This window comes from Cibotium barometz, chromosome 53, assembly GCF_041138505.1.
Source record: "Cibotium barometz isolate CiBa-2024 chromosome 53, ASM4113850v1, whole genome shotgun sequence".
Lineage (NCBI taxonomy): Eukaryota > Viridiplantae > Streptophyta > Polypodiopsida > Cyatheales > Cibotiaceae > Cibotium > Cibotium barometz.
The window spans coordinates 39,411,493-39,434,080 of NC_141098.1; the positions used below are offsets into that span (position 1 = coordinate 39,411,493).

The following is a 22,588-nucleotide window of genomic DNA, read 5'->3' on the forward strand; positions in this document are numbered from 1 at the left end:
TTATAGCCCCTAGATGCCCACACCTTGGAAATATTGACTAACCTAGGAAGGGGGGTTGCCCAAGGACTAAGTGAGTCCCTACCCAACCACAAGAGCAACACGGCCTCAGTGACTCATACAAAAACACAGCCATACAAATTTTAAAAATCATGGGCAAATATGATGGAACAACTGATCCTGTCCAATTCATTCAAATGTTTGAACATAGATGTGAAGCCTTTGGAAAACCAAACTGCCCCTGAACCTATGCTTCATGGGAAAGGCTAGTCGATGGTTCATCACATTGATGCCGGTGATCAAAACAAACTTTGGGACCTTGAAAAAAGCCTTTATCGATGGCTTTTCAAGACAAGGTGATCGATGGCGTGTAGTGGCAGAACTCTATTTAATTGAGCAAAAACAGAACGAAACCATTCAGGATTTTATCCTTTGGATTAAACTCTTGGACTCACGACGTGAGCCATGGGAGAAACTAAATGATGCTCAATTGAAGAGATGTTTCATGATGGGCTTAAAGAATAATAGCTTACACAACTTGATCATTATATCCAACCCGAAAACATTTGATCAATGTTGTAAAGAAGCAATACGGTTAGATGACAACATGATAAAAGATGATCATGATACAAGATGTTTCTCATCTAAACCAAGTGAAGCAATGGCTAACGAAAAATTATCTTGGAGTTGTCATTCCCTGAATTCTATGCAGTCTTGCTTAAAATCTTACAACCAACATCACTAAGAGAGGATGAGATCCTTCAAAACCAAACATCCTTAATGCCTCTTCAAGTGATGAGAGAAATGCCTTGTGTTCAATGCAATCACTACAACCATCCCAACCCCCATTATGCATACAAGGCACCTCCTTTTCTGTACTACATATATTGCAAAACCTTTGGTCATGACACAACTCTATGTCCCAATTCATCAACAATTAACTCAAAACCTCCATCTCCCATGCACCAAACAGAAAAAATCCAAAGGGTAGAAACCGCTCAAGAAGCAGTTAAGCAAACACTTGTGTTTCTATTATCGTGGACCTCACAAAGTGGTAGACTGCATAGTTTGGAATACTTCCATACCCATAGTCATTGACACTTTGCAACCCATGTGTGAACAATAAGGCATTGATCACATGTTCCAAGATTGCCCAAGGCGAGTTGCTTCAATGCAACTTGTCTCACAAAATGCAACTCTTAATATCTTAAGTGTACAAAACAGGCAGTTGTCCATGGTTCCCTTGAATGTGGTTACACACTTACAAGCCAAGGCATAAGAGACAGTTAAAAAGAATGCAAAAGTAAACACTTTGAAATGGGTAGAAGAACATGCTTTAAAACAAGAACCAAAAGGAAAAGAAAAACCTTCTAAACCCAAGAAGGACAAGGGGAAACAAAATATCAAAACCAAAGCTGAAATAAAGAGCAGGGAAAAAGAGCCTCAGGAGGACAGATTGCATGAATTATGTGGTTGAAAAATCACGTGACAAATTCGATGAATCCCTTACAAAATTAAAGCAATCTCTCAAATCCTCATTTGGAGGAGTGCTCTTCTCTCATGATGAAGCCAGCATAGCGTCAGCACTTGCACCCTTAACGGCTAAACATGAGTTATACAAAGACATCAAGAGCTACATAGAACGGGACTATATGGATTCACAAGTTTCCAAACAGACCTTAGTTAGAATTGTTAGAGGACCGAGTGTACCATTGTACACATTGGGTAGTACTATTGAAAAAGCTGAGAGCCAAAAAGAGGATGAGAGTGAATAGGAATATGAAACCGAAACGGGATCTGAAGCTGAAACAAAAACTGAAACATCCATGGTTCCTCTTGAAGATTCTATCATGGTATGAAGCCAAAACGGGATCTGAAGCTGGAACAAAAATTGAAACATCCATGGTTCCTCTTGAAGATTCTATCATCGTATGGTTAGATTTCCCTGCGGGCAATGATATTAAGCACGAACATGCATTGATCAGCCCTCGAGCTAGTCATAACATCCTAAAAATAGACACTTGGGTGTCATTGGGGCAACCTAAACTCATCCCTAAAGATAGTGATCTTGTAAGAAGAGCCAATGGACAAAACATTGAGGTTCTAGGTTACTTTAGCTATGCTACTCAAACAATCGGTGTGGAGATGTGGAATTTAGATTCCATGTTACCCCAGATCCCCTTGAGGATGATGTCATCCTTGGTGGAACTTGGATACATGATTCATTGTATTCACTTGATAAATCCATGCAAACAATCACCTTGAACACTCCCTCAGGTATTGTGCGATTGCTCACAGGAGGAAGAGACCTTGGAGGAGCTGGAACTTCCAACATATCTTACTGAGAATATCCCAAGAATTATGGGTGGATTGGAACTTTCCAATAAAATCACCACAATTCAAGCAGAGCTTTTATCCAACACGAGAGAAGAATCTCATGTGACCCTTGAGTTATGGGATTTGTTAGGTCAACCAACACTCATAGCTCATCCTCATCCTGAAAGAATTTCATTTACACAAGATTTGAACATGCCATGTCTGCTGGGGTACTTTGAACATACAATGTATATTGAAACTAACCCCCTTACTTGCAAGTTTTTTGTGGTTGAGTATGTGTTGGAAGTAGATTTGATCTTGGGGCATAAATGGACTATTACTACCGGAGCACCACTGTGCTTTGCTAGCAATAGGGTCATCTCATGTGATGGTCAACAACACAAAGTTAACAATACCATATTGCACACGGAGGAGGATCCAACCCTAATGGATTTCTATGATGCTGAACGCAAAAAGTTACAAGGCTCTTCCACAGAAGCCCCTCTACACAATGACCTACCATCTGCATTGATGACCAACTTGGACAAAGCAATCCACTCCATCCTCACCTACAAAGTCTAATGCCAAAACCATGCAATCAACCGCTATTCCTAGAGAAGATTCCCAACCAAAACCATATATCTCAAAGAAGGAACTTAAGGGAAAAGCCCCGGACAGCAAATGCCTGTTCATCAACCAACCTCGGGGATGCATGCTCAAAAGCCTCCACATCAACCACCACTCTGCACGAGACTCGAACCTCATCATCAACAATGCTCATGAGTCTCAAACCTGCAGCCTCAGTGCTAACCAACGTGAAGGAGGACCCAAAACCTTCCACTTCCACTAAAAAGAAAAATCCACCAAGAAAACACAAAGCAAGGTATCTTAATGGTATCGAAATGTGGGTGGAGAAGCAGCTACTTGTAGCCCAAGTCTACTACGAAGGCACCAATCCAATTTGGGTTCCTTGATCATCAATGCCTCTTACTCAATGCAGCACTCAGAGGATGAGCCGAAAGTGCCTAGTCGGCCACAGTTTGAGTGTGAACACCTATGGCCAAGTATACAAGTGAATTTCTCTCATAAGACAAGGATACTCTCTCATTTTCTACTAGAGTCTTGATCTTGCTAATCCTCTTGCTAATCTCTCTCTCTAATGCATGCTAGTGAGTGTGAGTGAGTGATGTGAGGTGAGAGGAGGGACGAGTACATGTAGTACAACACCGGCGATGTGACAACACTCACGGGAAATGCGGTGGAATTGCTTCTCAAGGAGTTGTAGAGCTTGGAGACCTCAAGGGTTATGAGCTCGGCCATTGGGAATATCCTCACGATAGTTGTGGTTCACCAAGTAATCTCTTGTTAGCAGGGAGGATTAGGGTGAGCCATAACACGTGCTCTTGCTCCTTGCGTTTTCTCTAGCTAAGTGCAAGGTGATGTGTTTTGCTTTCCTAAGCATTTGCAACAGTTTTGCAAGGAGTGTGGCGTGTTTGTAGTAGGCACAGTAGTGGAGGGTGGTTCTTATATGAGTGGTGCATCTTAACAAGAACCTCGTCCGATGATCCTCTTCTTCCTTGGCTTCCCTCCCCTTTTGGTGGATGCTTTTTGGTTCATTGTGGTGGACATTTTTGCTATTGTCCAGCTCCTTTCTCTCATTAGGGAAAATTTGAGCTCCTAATAGGCCCTTTAAGAGCCCATTAAAATAATATAAGGCCAGCCAATGAGAGTGCTTGGATTCTAGATCCATGTAGCATGGATCCTTTTTGTTACAGTGGTCTCCAAAATTTCGAGCTCAAAAAGGAGGAATAAAATATATTGGCATAAAACTCAAAAATATAAGAAGGGCAGGCTTGAATACCACCTACCAAAATGTATCTCAAAAGGAATATTAGGAAAAGAGGCTAGATTGATTGAAAGCTAGTCTGATTGAAGCCTTTCTCCATAATTTGAACTTAGTTCTCTTCGTTTTCTTCTCGCCTCTCTTATAGCGTCACTTATTTCCACCATATCTGCTTCATCTCTTCTTCTTCTTCTCTCAGCCTTTTTTTTATTCCATATTAATAGTCTGGTAAACTTCATTAAGCTATGTTTGCTAATCATGATTTCTATTTTGTTTGTTATGTTCTGTAAGATTCCTCCCTCCAGGTTTCGAGATGTAAAGGTGTAAGAACCTCCCCTTCTATTCTTGTAATCATCCCCCTCTCTGAAATAGAAGAAAGATCTTGTTTTACCCTATTTTGGCCTAGAGAGAGGTAATTTAAAATTGAGATATCTTTGGATATAAAAATTCTCCTAATGTCTAAAATTGATTCCCCTAAATCAGAAGTTCAAAATAAACTTTCCAATGTGCATTAGGAATTAATTGAAAATGGTATAAGGGACCTTAGCCCTAAGGGTCTACATTTTCAGAAATTTTTAGATTATGGTCCAATTAAGGTTCCAATGGGCCAATTGGATTAATCCAAGTGTTGGGATGAGATAAATCCAAAGAATAAAAGAAAATACCCAAAAATGAGTAAATGCTCACATAAGATGAAGAGTTGACTGAGTACAAGGTTTATTAGTTAAAAATTAAGAGATATTACTAAAAAAAATAAGATATTTTGAAGAAATGATACATTTTTGACACCTTAAGGAGAGGGAGACTCTTGAGGTAGGTGCCTTTTTCACATGTGTGCTTGGGTTTTTTAATTCAAAAAAATGTGATATTTGTATCTCTCCTCTCTCCTGGAATAAACTAGATCAAAAAGGGAGCCAAACTGGTCCAAATCTTGTCCAAATTGAGTCAAACTGAAGCTAGAAAATTCTAGAACCCAGTTGGACTTGGTCCTCCCTCACCTATAAATAGACCTTTGAGCTATTCCATGCTAGTATTATCTTAAAATAAGCATATTTTCTATTATCCCTTAAATTTTTCTCTATCTTGGGAGCTTGGAGCTTCTCTCTCTCTCCAACAACTCTTGAAGTTTTCTCTTCTCCTCTTGGTGACTAATTGATTGGTTGGGGGCTTCATTGCTAATTAAGAATCAAGCCAAACTTGGAGGTAAAATTAATTTTTGTGGTTTTTCAATTATCTCAATGACTTTCTTCTTCTCAACCCCTCTCAAGCTTGAGAAGCTTTCAAAATGATGGTTTTTATTCAAATCAAGCTTTTCCTAAGATTCTTAATGTCTAATTAGAATTAAGTAAATCTTTATGCTTATTTGCAATGCTTTCCTTAAGTAAATCTTTATGCTTATTTGCAATGCTTTCCTTAAGTAAATCTCTCTCTTAAAAAGAGTAGTCATCTTTATGGCTGAATCTTTAGAAAAAGGATGCTTCTCAATGATAGCCTCTTATTTCAAATCTAAACTCTAGGCTTGATGAGCTAGAGATTATGAATTGATATTTTCATGATTTTGTGTTAGTTAAATAATGGTTATTTCTTTTTAGATTGTTTATGAGTAGATAAAAGTTACTTTAACTCATTCTAAATGAGAAAAGGATTATTCTAGCAAAATGGGAAAAGAGGAATGTTTAAATTAGCTTAATCAAGGGGAGTAATCATAATTATGCTTATAATTATGGTTAAAATTAAGATATAAATAGATAGTTTTAATTTAAGCTTAAAAGAAGAACTTCTAGCATATGTTCATTATAAGCTTTTATTCTTTTAGAAAAATTGAGAATTATCAGTAGAGCAGCAAAGCTATGGCAAAATTTTTAGAAAAAAATACCTCTTATTTTATGCATAATGCTAAAAGAGGAATTCCTACCATATTCTAGGATTAGATATCTTATGCAAAAAGAATGATTTTCATCATATTCATGGAAAATACTTTTTTAGTATTTATGCATAAATATTTAATTAAGAGAAAAAAGAAATTTTGGATAAATTTATTTTTATGCATAAGAAATTTGATGTAAAAAGAGGAATTCCCATGATATTCGAGATCCAAACAATTAAATGTTGAAAGAGGAATTTTTGGCATAATTAAAAATATGAGTATTTATTAAAAGTGAAATTCTAAGTATTATCATTTTTATTGAGAAATATGGGTAGAATTGATTTTTGTAAATCCCATGAATCTTTTATTCAAAAAGAAGAACATTGAATATATCTTAATTGAGAAATTTGAGAGAGAATGTGAAAGTATCCATCGAGGAAAATTTGGATAATTCTTATTCAGAAAAGGAAATGTGGAATCACTGGGAGGATCAAGGATCCAATAAGAAAATGGAAGTTTAGATTTAATCCTCATTAATGAAGCCTAAGGAATGAAAACACAATACGTAAATGCTCTTTTTGAGTTTTTACTATAAAATTTTGATAAGGTTTATTTTCCCTTTTTAAACCTTCAACAACACTACTCTGATACTTGGATTTAATGGGATCAAGAAAAAGTTACCTTTAACTAAGTCAAGCAATTGGCAGAAACTTGGAAAAGTTCTATCAGTAAAATCGAAAGTAGAGTAACCATACTGAATGGATGTAAATAAATGTGAATGTGATGTGATGTGATGTGGATAGATGTGATGTGGACCTGGATAGATGTGAACGGATGAGATGTGATGTGGATGGATGTGATAAGATGTGATGTGGATGTGAATGGATGTGATGAGATGTGAATGTGATGTGATGAGATGTGAATGGATGTGACGAGATGTGAATGTGATGTGATGATATGTGAATGGATGTGATGAGATGTGAATGTGATGTGATGATATATGGAATGGATGTGATGAGATGTGGATGGATGTAAATGTGATGTGAAGAGATGTGAATAGATGTGATGTGATGTGATGTGGATATGGGTAGATGTAAATAGATGAGATGTGATGTGGATAGATGTGATGTGATGTGATGTGGATCTGGGTAGATATAAATGGATGAGATGTGATGTGGATCTGGGTAGATGTAAATGGATGAGATGTGATGTGGATCTGGGTAGATGTAAATGGATGAGATGTGATGTGGTGGATAGATGTGATGTGATGTGATGTGGACCTGGATAGATGTGAATGGATGAGATGCGATGTGGATGGATGTGATAAGATGTGATATGGATCTGAATGGATGTAGACGGATGTGGATGAATGTGATGTGGATAGATGTGTATAGATGGATGTAGACGGATGTGGATGAATGTGATGTGATGTGGATAGATGTGTATAGATATGATGAGATGTAATATGATATGAATGGATGAGAATGGATGAAGGACAATGGGAATAGATATGAATGGGTGTGGATTAAGCAATGTAAATTGATGCAAATGAATGTCGAATAACGAGAAATGATGTGGAACAATTTGGAAAGATGAGAGATCGTTAGAAATTGTATTTATGAAACCTATTTGTAAAAGACTATTTTATGTCAAGAATGCTGGGAAGCATTTTGACTATCTTGTCGATTATGGTCATGACGACCTAAGTGAAAGTTGCAACAGCTGACAGAGAGTCAATGGAGGACGTCTCGCGTAGCAAGGTCAACCGAGGTCGGTTAAAATGGTGAGCTTCCAGTAGTACGGTGGATGAGGGACCAAGGAAGCAGCCTATGAGTGAAGCGCTAGTAGGTGACCTGTGAAGGAGCCTAGAGGGTGCTGACCATTCCGTGCTCGGGCTCTGGGTCGCCAAGATACCCACGCGTGGGTTGAGGAAGAAAATGGAACAATGAGTTGGAGTTGTTTTCTGAACTCGGGCATGGATTTGGTTGATTGGCCTTGCTGGTCTTCAACGCATGAGTCCATGGCTCTTTTATATGGATCTTGTTGGTTGATCTTGTTGATCTTCAACGGAGAGTCCATCGAGAAAGACCCCTGAGTGAGCAGGTGGTGAGCATTCTGGTTGCCAATGAGGCCATAAGTACACCGATGAAGGAATGATTAGAAATTGAAATTCAAGCTAGATATTTTGGAGGATTATGATCAGTGATACTATGGTTTCATTAAATGATTGTTTTAAAGATAGCTAAATCTGTGAAAAAGGCAATTTCATACTGGGTGTGTAAGTGGTTTGACTATCTTAAATTTTGCTTGAAGCACCGGCTAGGGGGCCTGGGAACTCTTTTCCTTGGTACCCGGGGCAAAACATAACCAAATTTCTAAATGGATCCTATCAATACAGTGGTTGGGCAGTTGGCTAACCCATGGGATCGGATAGGGTAGGCTGGACTGATGGATCCCTAAAATAAGACTCAATTCTGTTATGTTAGGATAGTTGAAGTAAAATCACGGATAATCCTTGTTCTATGGAAAAGAATCGACGGTTGTGCCTCTTGATAAGGAAAAAAGCGTTGATCTCTATGATCCAAGTGCAAATCTCTTCCTTGATCTGACCATGTGACTTACGGGTTCGGTTAGGATCAGTTTGGTTAGTTAAGACCTTAACTCGTTAGATTAGTTATCGCGTTAGATGATTTTCCTAGTGGAATCGCCCGTGTCTTCCAAGCGAGGGAAGTTTTTTCAGGTTCAGTTTTGGAAGAACCGAGGGATTAGTCTCTTGTCATCCGGATGTTCGTGGGCAGGGCCCTGAGTGGAGACTCTACCCTGCGCAAGAAGTGCTACTTCCGCTACTAGCACCCTCGAATTCAATGCACAGTGGGGGCAGGGATCTTTCATGTTTGTTAATCTTCCTGACCATGATGTCATTTGTGAAAACTTACAAGGTTATTTATCAACTCAACTATAAAGGAAAATGGATTGCCAGGTTCACAACATTTCTTTAAAGTTTTATTTTCATTATTTAGATTGTTCAGCTCAACGAAATGGTAATAATGTTCTCTTTTCCCTTTGTAGATGAGCTCTAGGAGAAAATACATCTGCAGCATTTAAAGTGTGGAGCTTTTTAACAAGAAGAATGCTGTTGGAAGATGCATCTCGCGGTAGTTTAGGAAGTCAGACACTGGATCACGGCGGTGAGACCCAACACTCAAGGTAAAACAAAAAGACATTGGTGATCCTAACAAGCATTGGAAGGGCAGGATTGTGGAGTTTTACAGGCGGCCAAATGGTGCAATCGAGGTCCTTGTGCAAGTACAAGATCTAAGCTTTTGTTTTCTAGTTTAATACCTAATTGTTTTGTGCTCTATAGCTAAGCATACATTTTCTTGCAGCTTTATATCGGCGAATGTGGAGGAGTGGCAGAATGTAGAGTACATCAATGGAAGAATTAATGTCTTCCATACAGAGATAGGCACATTGCTATATGATAACCCACCCAGCCATTTAGCAGAGCAGAGGGAATCTTCTTTTATAATTCCATGTATGTTTTGGCTAATGCAAATGATAATGTTAGTAGACTAGAGTCTATCCCACTACCACCATTGTCTAGCCAAGAATGGGTATGTTCATACACAGACATCATTGCAGCATACAAGAATAAGATAAGAACATATATGCATGCAACAATGAAACCATCAACAGGTTCTAAGGACGTCCATTTGAGTTGGTTTATACCATTTAGTACCTTTGCATAGATGTTTGCATCATGTGAGGGTGTCAAGAAAACAAAGGTAACATATCAAGTGAGGTTCCTTGATAATGATTGGATGAACCAATTTTTGGGGGATGGATGGGATGTAAACAGGACCTCTATAGAAGATGCCATTGAATGTAAAGTAAATACTAGATGTTACATTCAGGTGAAATTAAAACATAAAGTTTGTTTGTGTTTGTAGCAAATTCTATTAGGGTGGCATCTGTTACTTTTAAGCATTGATTGTTTTTATGACCAGGAATTTCATTGGGAGGAGGCAAACATTATGCATGCGATTTCAGAAGATGGTGACTAATGGAGAGGCGTCTGGCAAAGCTTGGATCAAGACATGCATGATGGAACACACTGTTCCATCATTGATGTTGTAATCCACTTACAAGGTCGAGACCCGTTAGTGGTGGTCAATCTAGAAAGCCATTGGCCATTGGCCTTTCTTAGACAAGAGCTCCAATTTATGTGTAGTGATGCACCAAGGGATTTCTATTTTAAGTTAGATGGTAGGAGAATAGGAAGCAGGAGTGAAGCTTCCAAAACCTTCTATGTTTATATCGAACCACATATCCTAGAGGTTGTGGAAACCTTAAGATTGTAACCTTTCCATCAATAATAAAATTTTGAGTTATCTTTAGTTGTTGGAATTAGGGTTCCAGGAAAGCACACAAAGCTTGGAGAAGAAGAAGCAAGAATGCACACAACACACAATGTATTAGATTGTGTCAATGTACAAAAGATAAGTTAGCCCTAGAATAATAGGCGTATATACAAGCCAGGGAAAAAAACCTCCTAAAGAGGGAAAAAGTGCCCCGGCGGTCCTAAGTGTGTTCACACACATCACTGCCTATATATATGGCAACAAATCCCCCCTGGGAGTGATGGAACGAGAGCTGGCACTCATGTATAGGGAAGTGCCATGCCCGAAGTAGATTAGTCCACAAAGGGGAGCAAGCCCAAAGCTTTGCGGAAAGCTTCGAACTTCTCACGAGGAAGCGCCTTTGTGAAAAGATCGGCGAGGTTGTCCTGTGTTGGCACATAGGCCAAGCTGATCTCTCCTGTTGAGAGTCTCTCCCTGACATAGTGATAATGCACCTCAATGTGCTTTGTGCGAGCATGAAAAACTGGGTTTCTCGCAACTGCCAATGCGCTCTGATTGTCAGTGTAGATAGAGGTGGCAGACTCCTGTCCAACACCAAGTCAGCCAGCCGTTTGAGCCACACACAACAAATATCACACTGTATTACATTTACAATCGAAGAACCTACAACACGCCAAAAAGGCTCAAATGAAAAGCAAGGAAAAAGTTTTTGAATTAAATTCACTACAACGCGATGGGAAGAGTTCCAACACATTGGCCCCCCATATTGCATTGTGTTGAATTCGTGTTAAAGGAAACTCGAACACATAAAATCGGCTTAAAGGACCAATAAGGACAAATTTTGAACAAAACTCACTAAAACGCGATAAGGGGACTTCCAACACATTGAATCCCCCATATCGTGTTGGAGTATGGCCTTTTTTATTTTGCTCTATTATGTCCATGTTTTTAATGTCTAAAAGTTTGAAAGTTTAAAAGTATCCATGGGAGGTGGTGAATATATAGAAGCATAAATTGAAACGAATCAAAATTTTATTCAAGTGACCGATTTATAATTTTCAATATCCAAAGCATTATTACGATACGTGAATTCAATTTGTTACGTTGACTTTGGCTTCTTTCTCCTCTATCCTAATGGTGGCAATCCTCCTATACCACCATATGAGTAATTTCCTCAATGCACTGACTTCATGGATTCCATCACCACGCAAGGTGGCCTTCTAAAACCCACAACGAGCTTGCCAATGTGAGAGCTCCATGCCTCGACCAGATAGTTAAGCTTCCCTGATTTGCAAAGTAGGAATCATGAGCCTCCAAAATGTGCTGTAATAAAAGTGACAATAGCATATGCACATTGGCTATTTTCAATAATAATAAGAACATACAAAATTGGGGATCTTACCATATAATGTGTTATGCTACTGGATGTCAATGCTTCCAATGTACTTGTAAAACGTAGTCATAGCTTCTTTGAAGTTGTTGGCATCTTCTTCGTTGAATGTCATTTTTTATAAAAGTGTAGCAACCTTATCAAAGGCAACCCATGCATTAGCCTTTGCAATTCTAGTCTAGCCATTATTACTACGATCTGGGACAACCATGTGTAACTTCCTCCATGCCTCATACTTCCATGGTTGAAGAACTAATAAATGGCCTTCATGGTTCCTTGGTGGTGACAAAAATTTTCTAGTCTTAGCTCCACCAATACTTGGTTTACATGGCACATTGACCTCTTCTCATATTTCTTGGTTTCCACTTTCCCTCTGTGTAGACCCACGCATGAAAGAACCTCCTCCACTCTCTCACACACTGCTTGGGCTAATGTTGGTTGCATCTTATATGCAAAACATATATATTCATAAACTAAATTTTCCACAATTCTACAAACGGCATGTAGTGTACAAGGATGGACTCGTGTTAAAGGAATGTCAAGTATAGGGTCCCACTTTGGATCCACCCTAACCATTTTTTAGCCATCCCATATGAACTAATCACGAGTCTGTGCACCATCCTTCCCAATATTCATATTCCACACCTTTTTTCCATTCTTATCCTTTTTCCTTGAGAGAGCGCATGCAATACAAGCAAACAAACTCTGCATTTACAACATTTAAGACACCAAACATGCACTTTATTGTCTTTAGATCACCTGCAATATGCCATTCCACTGAGTAGTTCGAAACCATCCACATGTAGAAATTTACCTGCTTTTTGGCATTGAACCACAATAGGAATCTTTGTTAGATTGAAAAACATCTTTAGGATCTCATGGTTCTCTTTTGGAACTTCAAATGTGAGCCACCAGATTTCATTTTTGGATTGAACACTAAAGTATTGAGGATCACCTAGCTTTATGGAAGGATCCAATGCCCTTTTCATCAATCTCAAACTTACTCTTTCTATCTTTTGATTCTTTACAATTTCACTCTCATCAAGTTTTAGTACAAATCTCAGTATGCCACCACATTCTTGAACAGACATATCATAGAACTTCACCATTGCAGCTTGCAATTTGCACACATCCAAGACAAAATTGTTGTTTGGATTCAGATCGAAGGTCACTTCTTCAGCACAATGATTGAATACATGTAAGTCAACTATGTGTTTAGGCTTACCAATGAATTCAAGGACATTGTTATTCAATTGTTGCCTTGTTTTTCTGACACTATACGGGCACGGTAGTGGAGTTACCCTTTTGTTTTGCAACACAGACTTAAAACCTACATCCATTTGTTTGTAGATCATTGCATAGGATTCCCTACTTAAACCAAATTTGTCACAAATATATTGAGTTTCAGTTGTAGTAAATATCTTGAGTTTCAATTGTAGTAAATGCATCCTTCACATCTTGCAATCGTGCATGCACGAGATCATTTCTAATTGTTCTAAACTTTGAATGAGAAAGTGTAGACTTCACCCTCTGTCTTGAGAAGACTTTTGAGAGTACTCCACTATCTTGTTTAAGGTTCTTCAACTTATCAGTCTTGACATGTATATGGCGTTTATAGTTTCCACTATTTTTTAACAATGCAATAAGTGGTCTGTTCTCTTACTCGTTCATGTGCATCCAAATTAGAGGTGGGCTCATGTTTGACTATCTTCTCTAATAACCCTTTTAATTTGTTGTTCTTGGCCTCTAGATCCTTTGATTTTTGATCCAATTTATGGTTTTACCAACTCATTGTATTCATTCTCCTTGTTAGACACAGTCGAGCATTTAACTTCTTGATCTGAGGTTCCTTCATCATCAGCATCCTTTGTGACGATATCCAAACGCTTTGCACTTGACTAGCAAGCCTTGTTGTGTAACCAAGCAAGCCAACATTGCCCTCATAAACATATTTGATCAAAGAAGCTAGGCCTGAAAATTTAGGTGGTTGTTGGGTCAAGGGATCAGGTGGGTAAATTAATCCTTCCACCCATATATCAACATGCTTTCTCCCTAATTCCCTGGCTTGTTGCATTACATAAGGGTCAACCTTAGAAGCCTATGTTCTCTTATAGAGAGGAGCATACTCATCATCAAGGTCCACATGTATACATTGCTTCTTAAAATTATCTTTGATGTTCTTCAGACCACAAAACAATACTGAAATCGCAACTAACTCCTTTCTTTGCAAAAATATACGGTGCAGTAAAACATTGTCATTAATTTCAGAACTTGCGTTTCAAATAACATAAAAATTAATGCCATGCCTCCATTGAGCACTATAGAAACACTTCTTGATGCCCTTGTTTATGCAATAACACTTCTTCTAGCAAAATAATCAAGTATAGAAAATCAATGAAGGCAAATATGACTTTTTGGTTCTACTTGTTGAAGGCACCATAAAGCCAAATCTCTCTTCATTGTTGTCCATGCATAAATAGTATATGAGGAAAGAGGAGATTCAAGAGAAATCTTAGAGGCTTCCTTGAGAGATTGAAGATTTGAATGGAGGAAAATTCAAATGGAGAAGAGTGGCTATTGAATTAGGAAAACTCACCAAATGAAAACCACCATAACTTCATGAAAATGCACTAGAATAGAACTTAAGTGTGTTTAATTACGTTGAAAAAAAAGAACTTATACTAAGTTCGCTTCCGAAGATATATTCGAGTTCTTTTAAAAAATGCCACTATTTCCAATCAACATCTTCTAATTCCATGTTGTACTTATGTCAAAAATATAGTTGCATAGTTACTACATATGTCAGAAATATCCTCGTGCTTGTTTTCTTACTTTAGAGTACTAGCTTTTCACATTTATGACTTTTTACTCGTAGTGGTTGATGTTACGTAGAATTTAAGAACATTAGAATAAAACAAGCATTGAATCTCTTTAGAAAATATGGAAAAAAGGTGAATTTAGATTCAAAAAGAAGAGAAATATAATAATAATATTATTGCACTTTTCTGGGATTCCAAGATGAGAGAGAAATCCCTTAAAGGGCCCATTTGGAGCCCGAATTTCCCCTAATGCTCAAATTTGAGATGGGGCTGATTGGTCCTCAGGCTTTTCTCCGTTGGAAAAAAGTGCTCGAGAGAATTTTTGGAGTGCTGAGACTTACGTTTTTTACAATGCACTTTATTGCTGTGGATATGGCTCTCCTGTACGAATAAGGAGGACAAGTTGGATGGAGCCAACTATGCTTATTGGAAGCTGAATATGCGGATTTGGTTCATTCATAAGGGTTTTTAGAAGATTGTTCAGGGCAGTGATGAGAAGAAGCCCAAGCATCCTCAAAACTTGAGGTGTTGGACCCAAGTTCAGGAGGATGAATTTCTTGCAAAATTACAAAACTAGCAGGATCGTGATTTGAAGGCGCACTCAGTGCTTGTGCGGACCATTACAAAGGAGATCTCACCAGTGTAGCGGTGCAAACTCTTGCCAATGTACATCCAAGTTTGGTCCAAGTTGGAGGATCTCTATGTTGCTCAAGATTCGTCAATAAGAGCAGTTACTCTGTAAGGGCAACTTTACAGTCTGGTATTTCATGTTGGTAGTTCTATGCAGTCATTCCTTATGAAGGACCAAGGTTATCCATGACCAGTAATGTCAACGGGTGTTGCCTTTTTCTCTACTTAGTTGGCTACACATTCTCACAAAGCTTTCCCCGAAATATGAAGTGGTTTCTCGGGGTTTGAGGTGCCAAGTCACAACAAGTCAGTTGGATTTTGATGACCTCAGCTCCCTTCTCTTGAAAGAAGAGTATGTCCTCATTTCTTAGGGTAAGATCAAGGTGTCTGTTAATAATCCAAATCAGGAATTTGCTTCACTATAGAAGAAAGGTCAAAGTCGTTGTTGTACTCATGTGGGAAGAGAGGACATTTTTCTAAGGACTGCTTGTCCAAAAAGAAGGACAAGGGCAAGGGTAAGTGTTCACATCCCAAAATAAGGGCAAAGACATGACACAAGACAATGATACAGATACTTCTAGTGAATCATCTCGGGCTCTCAGGGTGCTTCTGGCTTGGGAGAACCAAGATGGTGTTCTTCTCTAGTTATGTAGATAGTTTCCCCCTATGTGCTTCCCCAGCTAAAGGAGGCTTGTAGGAAGGAAAGGGCACTATTATCAACTCCAATTTTTTAGTGTGCTTGGGAACCGTGAGTCAGAGTTCCAAGCATGAAAAATCTAGCAAGACGAGCTTTGGTGTAACAGAGACTATGGATAGGATGTGTTCCAAGCTCATTGCTCGAGGTTTTTGGGATGTGATGTGTTCAGAGTCCATTTTTGGGAGATTATGGGCGTGGTTCACTGACAACTCATCATTTTGTATACATGGGAGTTCAGTGCACACTTGTGTGGGAATTCGGAGCTTTATGAGTGAGATGAAAAAGAGCTTAAGCAAAAAATTATTATTCATGGAGGAAAATTCCGGATGTAGCATTCGTGTCAGGTTCATCTTATTAATCCCATTGATGGACATGCCACACAAAGACACTAAGTGGGTAGATGAGGAGCTATTGTTTGATTTGAACACAAGACCAGATGTAGACCAAGACAACCTTTTATTTCCACAAATTCACGTTCTTGTCAAGTCATATGCTTGGTGATTTTGAAACTATGATTGACATTGAGTTTTGACTCCCTTATAAGGTTTTTAGAAAGACTCAATATTCCTTAGAGCTCAGACATCTAAACTCGATGGTATCCTATACGTTAATGTCCTAATCCAAGTTGATGTGCCTAAATATGGCTAGCATAAGAGTTGAAAGTTTGAGTTGCTATCAATATTGTTAGGCTGAAGGCATAGTCTTTTTCTTGCAAAGTACAATAAACCAGAAATTCCATGAAAAGTTTTTGCACATAGATTCGCATGGTAAAAGTGACAAGTCTTGTTAGGTTGAAGGCATAGTCTTTTTCTTGCACATCACAATAAACCAAAAATTCCATGAAAAGTTTTACACATAGATTTGCATGGCAAAAGTCCCTAGTCTAGGTATTGACATAAGAGTCTAAACACCTAGGATTTTTTGGTCAACGGCATAGTCCTACATTGAGTCTTGCATACGCATTCATGCTTCTTATACTTTTTTGGAAATCATGAAAAGAAAAAGAAAGAAAAACTATTAAGAATTTGTATCACCAATGGCTACTCTACAATTCCACTATGAACAAATCTATAAGGCTAGAAGCTCTTACATCAAAAGCCATCCATGCATAGAATTGGATAGAGAGACTTTGGCAATGGCACGTTGTCCCAAGGTACAACCCATGACCTAGATAAGCCTATTATAATGTATGTTAGGAAAAGCATGACCAAGTTTCATTTAATGAAAAAGGCCAACTTAATTGTACTTGTGGTAACATGCTCTAAGACTTGGAAGATGTACACTATGATAGTGCTCTCTAGGACACCATGACAATGTTCAATTTGGCAATAGCGAATTTGTTTATTGGGGGATCTTAGGATCAAAGAGTTGATTCCTGCTTGGGGGGGACAATTTCTTTTTTCGCCCGAGTATCCCATTGCCTCTATATTCAATTTTGCATAAGCTAATGAAGTTTTTTGTTGTCATTCCACTTGATGCAACTACATGGAAAACTACATGGTTTGTTTTGATTCATGTAGAATAGCATGCAAAATCAAGGATTACCACCTAGGCTTCTTTACTATCAATAGCACCTTCACCAAACAAGCACTTGAAATAAATGTGATAATTACAATAATACTCCATCCATTTTTTCCATTATGTTAATTTATAATACAATTCTAAAAGACGTTCAAAGAGATGACATATAAGTTATAAACATTTGTACAAACTCACCATTGTATCTAACCCTTGTGATGAATTAAGATCCATCTAACTACTTTAAATTATTGAGTTGTTGAAGTTCTTAGCATGTAATATCCATGTCCATTTGAAGTGGTATGGACAACACATGCTTAACATTTCTGAGCATTTGAGTTTACTTTGTATTCCCATTAATTCATTGTAGCTTTGACCTTGTCCTGTCGTCTCTCCTGATGAATTGATTGTAGCTTTAACCTTGTACTACCTTCTTCCTATTCATTTTATGATTATGCTTCATCTACATGGTTTTAGAGAGAAGTTATAACACAATTAGGAAAAGCTTGACCAAGTTTCATTTAATCCAAAAGGCCAACTTAATTGTTCTTGTGGGAAAACGCTCTAAGATTTTGAAGGACACCATGATAGTGCTCACTAATACTCTGGGACAAGTTAAATTTGGTAGAGGATAGGGGCTCATAGGATCAAAGGAATAATTTCTTTATAGGGGACCATTTCCTTTTCAGCCCTGCATGAAAAACTACATGATTTGTTTTGAATCATATAGAATAGCATGCAAAATCAAGGATTTCTATCTTAAGCACCTTCACCAAACAATCAATGTTGTCACTTGAAAACTTAAATCTGATCACCACCACCACAATACTCCACCATTTTCACCATCCTTTTAACCTCTCCTGCAATTTTAAAAGAGATCCATCGTGCTTTTACATGTAAATTACAACAATTTGTCAAAACTCACTGTTGGCATGATGAATTAAGATCCATCTAACACCTGTAAATTTATAACTCATATTGATTTTCCAAAGCTCTTAAGACTGTAAGATTCATGTCTATATGAAGTGTAATGGCCAACTCATTGAGCATTTGAGTGTACTTGATTTCATCACTTTATTCCCATGAATTGATGGTAGCTTTCACCTCGCTATTCCTTTTATGATTCGCGACACAAGGGACCTCACCAATCGGAAGGATGAGGCTCGTATCAGGGTGGAAGGCACAAGCTGATGCAGCTGGAGCTTAGTAAAACCATGTCTGGATTGGACCAACAGAGGGGTGTCAACAGTACTATTTCATGTGGTGGTGGTACATGATATTATTTACATTTGTAGTTTACAATACCCATTAATATATATATATATATGTAGGCACATCTTCATAGATTGATCATCAACTTTGACTTGGAAAGGTAATATTGGTTGAATCTCTGCTTTGCATACTCTATGTAATCAAAATCGATTTCATTGACACAGGCCTGGCAAAACACACACACATTTAGAGACTTTCCTCAAAAGCACACTTGTATCTCTTCACAAGAGGAGCTATTTTTTGGAGGCCTTACTGAGATAATGCCCCACAAGCCCCAATGAATGTGACTCGCCAAAGCATAGCCATCTGTTTCTTTTGCAAGCTGTTCTATTTGAGATGGTCTGGCCACGTTGCCTGTTGCAGAAAACACCAGCATGGAATTACAAGCATCTTAATTAAATCACTGCCTGCTCCACAGATTCGATTGCCAAATGTCCTACGTTGACAATGAGCTAAAAGCTTACCTGAGCTCTCAAGATACACTGAAATAAATCTGCATCTTTCTTGCAAATCTGTGCAGCAAAAAAAGAATCAGCCAGTGAGCTAACTGGGGTCGTCAACAATTTATGTGAGAGTTGACATGACATGCTGTTGTATGTAACCAAGTGGGTGGGTAGGTATGTATAGCCGACTTGGCATGACACTCTTGAAGATGAGTTTGCTACCTCACTTGAAGTCCATCGTATATGTGTGCATCTCGGTGTGCTTGCATGCAGGTCTACCACATGCATGGGGCCTGTGTGAGCGCATGTGCAACACGTGTGAGTGTGCACAAGGCCAAAAATGCTAACCTGGATACTTGGAGTAATCCAAAAGGTGGGGTGTATCTGTGTGATAATCAGCTGCCATTTCACAAAAATGGTTTGCCAGATCATAAGCTACAGGATTGTAGCTGGAGTATTCATAGTCCTGTGAGCAAGATAAGATACTCATTTAAATCACACTGAAGAACTTACATTAGAAACTCTTACCACATTGCTTATACCTCTACCTAAGCTGCTAGTACATTGTCCTTGCATAAAAAATGACTCACAATGATGGTAAGGGTGTTGTCCTCTTCATCCATCATAATATTGCCATACTGAAGGTCATTGTGACAGAAACCAAGTTCACTATCAGGCCTCGATATTCTCAGTCTTAGCTCTTCTACTTCGCACCCAAGGTCTCGGAGTTGGAACTTATCAACATGCTCTGGACTACAAAGGGTGAGAGCTTTCTGCAGCCAATCTCTGCAACACAGACGTACACATTTTTTCCATGGTGAGTCTGTTCTTTAAAATTTTCCATGTGCATACAACAAAAATATATACATAGCAGAACAATACACTCTCATAAGCAATTATGAGGCAATCAAGCTGATATGATTACCCTGTGAAGGGTATAAGAAGTGGGCCCTTGGAAAACAGCATACCTCAGGCGCTGCCATATTTGAGGCTCCTGAGGTCCTGGCATGGGCAGCCGGTGGAATTCTCTCAGCTTCACAGCAATCCTGGCTGATACATCAGGGTCTCGTAAGTCTCCTGAAGTTAGAGTCTGTTGGATAGATAGCCCATTCATCAAATTTCAGCCATACAAAGAACCCAATAGGGAATACTGTGGCTGTGTCAAAGGGCTTATGAAAGGGCCACCAAAACCACAGTAATGCAAAGCCAAGTGAGATAAAAAGGTCCACTGGCTACCCATAATTCATATCAATTCATATCAGTCATGCAAAGATCCCCGACAGAAAATGGTTGTTAAGGGAGATACAACCTCTGCCCTGTGTAAAGGAGAGCCTGTCCCTCGCGGGGGGGAGACCTCCCCCGTCAGACCCCCACCCGTTTAATGGAGGGGGGTCTGTCTGCAAAGAAGATAACAATAAAAAGGTCTCTAGATGCTTATGTACAAAAAACATAATGGTTTAAATGCATGAAGAAGACCCAAAAATGTCCGAACTCTGAGCTGTGGTATGGCTATAGAGAAGCATATGGTCATTGGTGAAGGATGGCCCTGCTGGCAGGCGAAAAACATAATGGTTTGAATGCATGAAGACCCATCAATGTCTCAAATGAGCCACACCTCTGAGCCGTGGTAAAGCCATGGTGTGGCCACAGAAGGATGTGCGCGCGCATGCATGTGTGTGGTTCCAGGGCGTCTTGACGCAGTTAACACAGGAGTTGACGGAGCTTTACTTACCCTGGCGTGGAGAAAACCCTCGACGCGGCCGTTGGAGAAGCGACCCAGGAGGCGAGGGCCATGACCTGCCTTGGACATGGCCTCGAAGGTCCGGATCTCGTCCTCGCGGTCGAAGAAGATGTCCACGCCCTCCCCGTACACCCGCACCAAAACCACCCTTCTCCGCCTCCGCCTCCGCCTCTCCTTTTCCTTTTGCTTCTGCTTGCCCTCCTCCTCCTCCCCATCTTGTTCTTCTTCTTCCGGTACACTGTTCCAGCAGCACTCGTAGACCTGGTTGGTCATGGCGCCCTTGAGCGGGCGGACGGACACATCTCCCACATCCGCAAGCATGTCGCTCCATAGCTTGAGGGCCAGCGATCGCAGCAGGCCATGGGCCTCCTGCGGCAGCTGGAGGAGGCTGCTGTCGGACAACGTCGATGAATCGCCACTGCTGCTATGGGCAGAAGAGGAGGATTTGACAGGGAAAATGCCGGATTCCACCAGAGATGAAGCCATTGACGAACTAGGCGACGGGTATGGTGCTCAGCAAGTTGGCTGGGCTTCTGCGTCGGACGAGGGCCGAAAGGCGTGAATGTCGGACCCATTATATATGCGGAGGCGAGCTGACGTGGCATGCTTACGTCATCACAAAGGATGTTTGGGAAAAGCCAGATTTTTGTTTCCACGTGGCATCGATTTTCTTATTTGAAAAATGATATTAAACTGAGGAGTTTTGTTTTGTTTACTTGACAACCCAAAACATCTTCAATTTTCTCATTAAAAAATCATATTAAAAAAGAGTTTGCTTTCCACTTTTACATCTATCTTCATTTTTTTTAATTTTGTTTTTCGAGCCAGGTCAAGTGTTACTGCATTTCTCGACCACATAAGCAAGCCAAGTCAAGCTACTGTAGGTGGAGGGTCCATTTCATACAGATGACTTTGCATCATTTTACCTCTCAAAATAAATCTCTAGTTTTAGGAAATAATTAGAACTAGATGAAAGGATAAATAAAGTACTTGTTCAACATTGCCACCTCCTCCTCAACCAGAGGGATTAAGGCAAGGTTAAAGAAAAATGATTTGCTCTTCAAAAACCTTCCCAATAAATGATGCTAGAAATCAAATAGGGAATAATTGCAATTATTGCACTTTTTGTGACCACATAATTGCACTTTGTGTGACCACCTTCTACATCTAAACTTTAGAGAATATTGAACTATGATTGTACTATACTTTGCGAAAAAATATTTTCTCATAAAAGGGCCACTTTTTTGGCGTGCCCTATCTCTATCTCCAAGTGCTATGGGGAAATTTTTAAATATCCCTATCCTTTCACCTTTGTACCCTTCATAAGAAGGCCTCAAAGCATGCATAACTCAATTATAGAGTTATGATATGTACTAGGATAATGTGTCCCAAGTATTTGTTTTTTGACAACCATCATAGATCATTCCTCCTCATCAAAAAGACACCATAGTTTGTTAAACAATATTTCATTAACCAATAAGAGGCAACACCTAGATAGAGTCACCTCAAAAGGAAGAAGTGGAGAGAAGGTATGAGAATCCTAACCATATACCTAAATTTGTGATAGGCAACACCTAGATAGAGTCACCTCAAAAGGAAGAAGTGGAGAGAAGGTATGAGAATCCTACAAGCAACCCAATCTAACTAAAGACTATTGATCGCTTTCTAAAAGAGACACTTTAGATTCAAAGGAA

General features: G+C 39.2%; 1 protein-coding gene across 2 annotated transcripts; it reads right to left on the bottom strand.

Moving 5' to 3' along the window:
• Positions 1-18,396: 18,396 nt before the first annotated feature.
• On the bottom strand, positions 18,397-21,430 carry LOC147608622 (putative choline kinase 1). 2 transcript variants are annotated; one of them, XM_086789258.1, is made up of 7 exons: positions 20,886-21,430; positions 20,122-20,243; positions 19,744-19,939; positions 19,502-19,619; positions 19,175-19,222; positions 18,964-19,064; positions 18,397-18,876 (listed from the first exon to the last, which is right to left on the bottom strand). In XM_086789258.1, exons 1-7 carry the CDS (start codon positions 21,378-21,380, stop codon positions 18,778-18,780), a joined length of 1,179 nt encoding a protein of 392 aa, XP_086645384.1. In that variant the 5' UTR covers positions 21,381-21,430; the 3' UTR covers positions 18,397-18,777. The 2 variants fall into 2 exon arrangements, with proteins under 2 accessions (XP_086645384.1, XP_086645385.1); XM_086789259.1 differs by having other exon boundaries at positions 20,122-20,203; positions 20,886-21,377.
• Between the last annotated feature and the right edge of the window lie 1,158 nt (positions 21,431-22,588).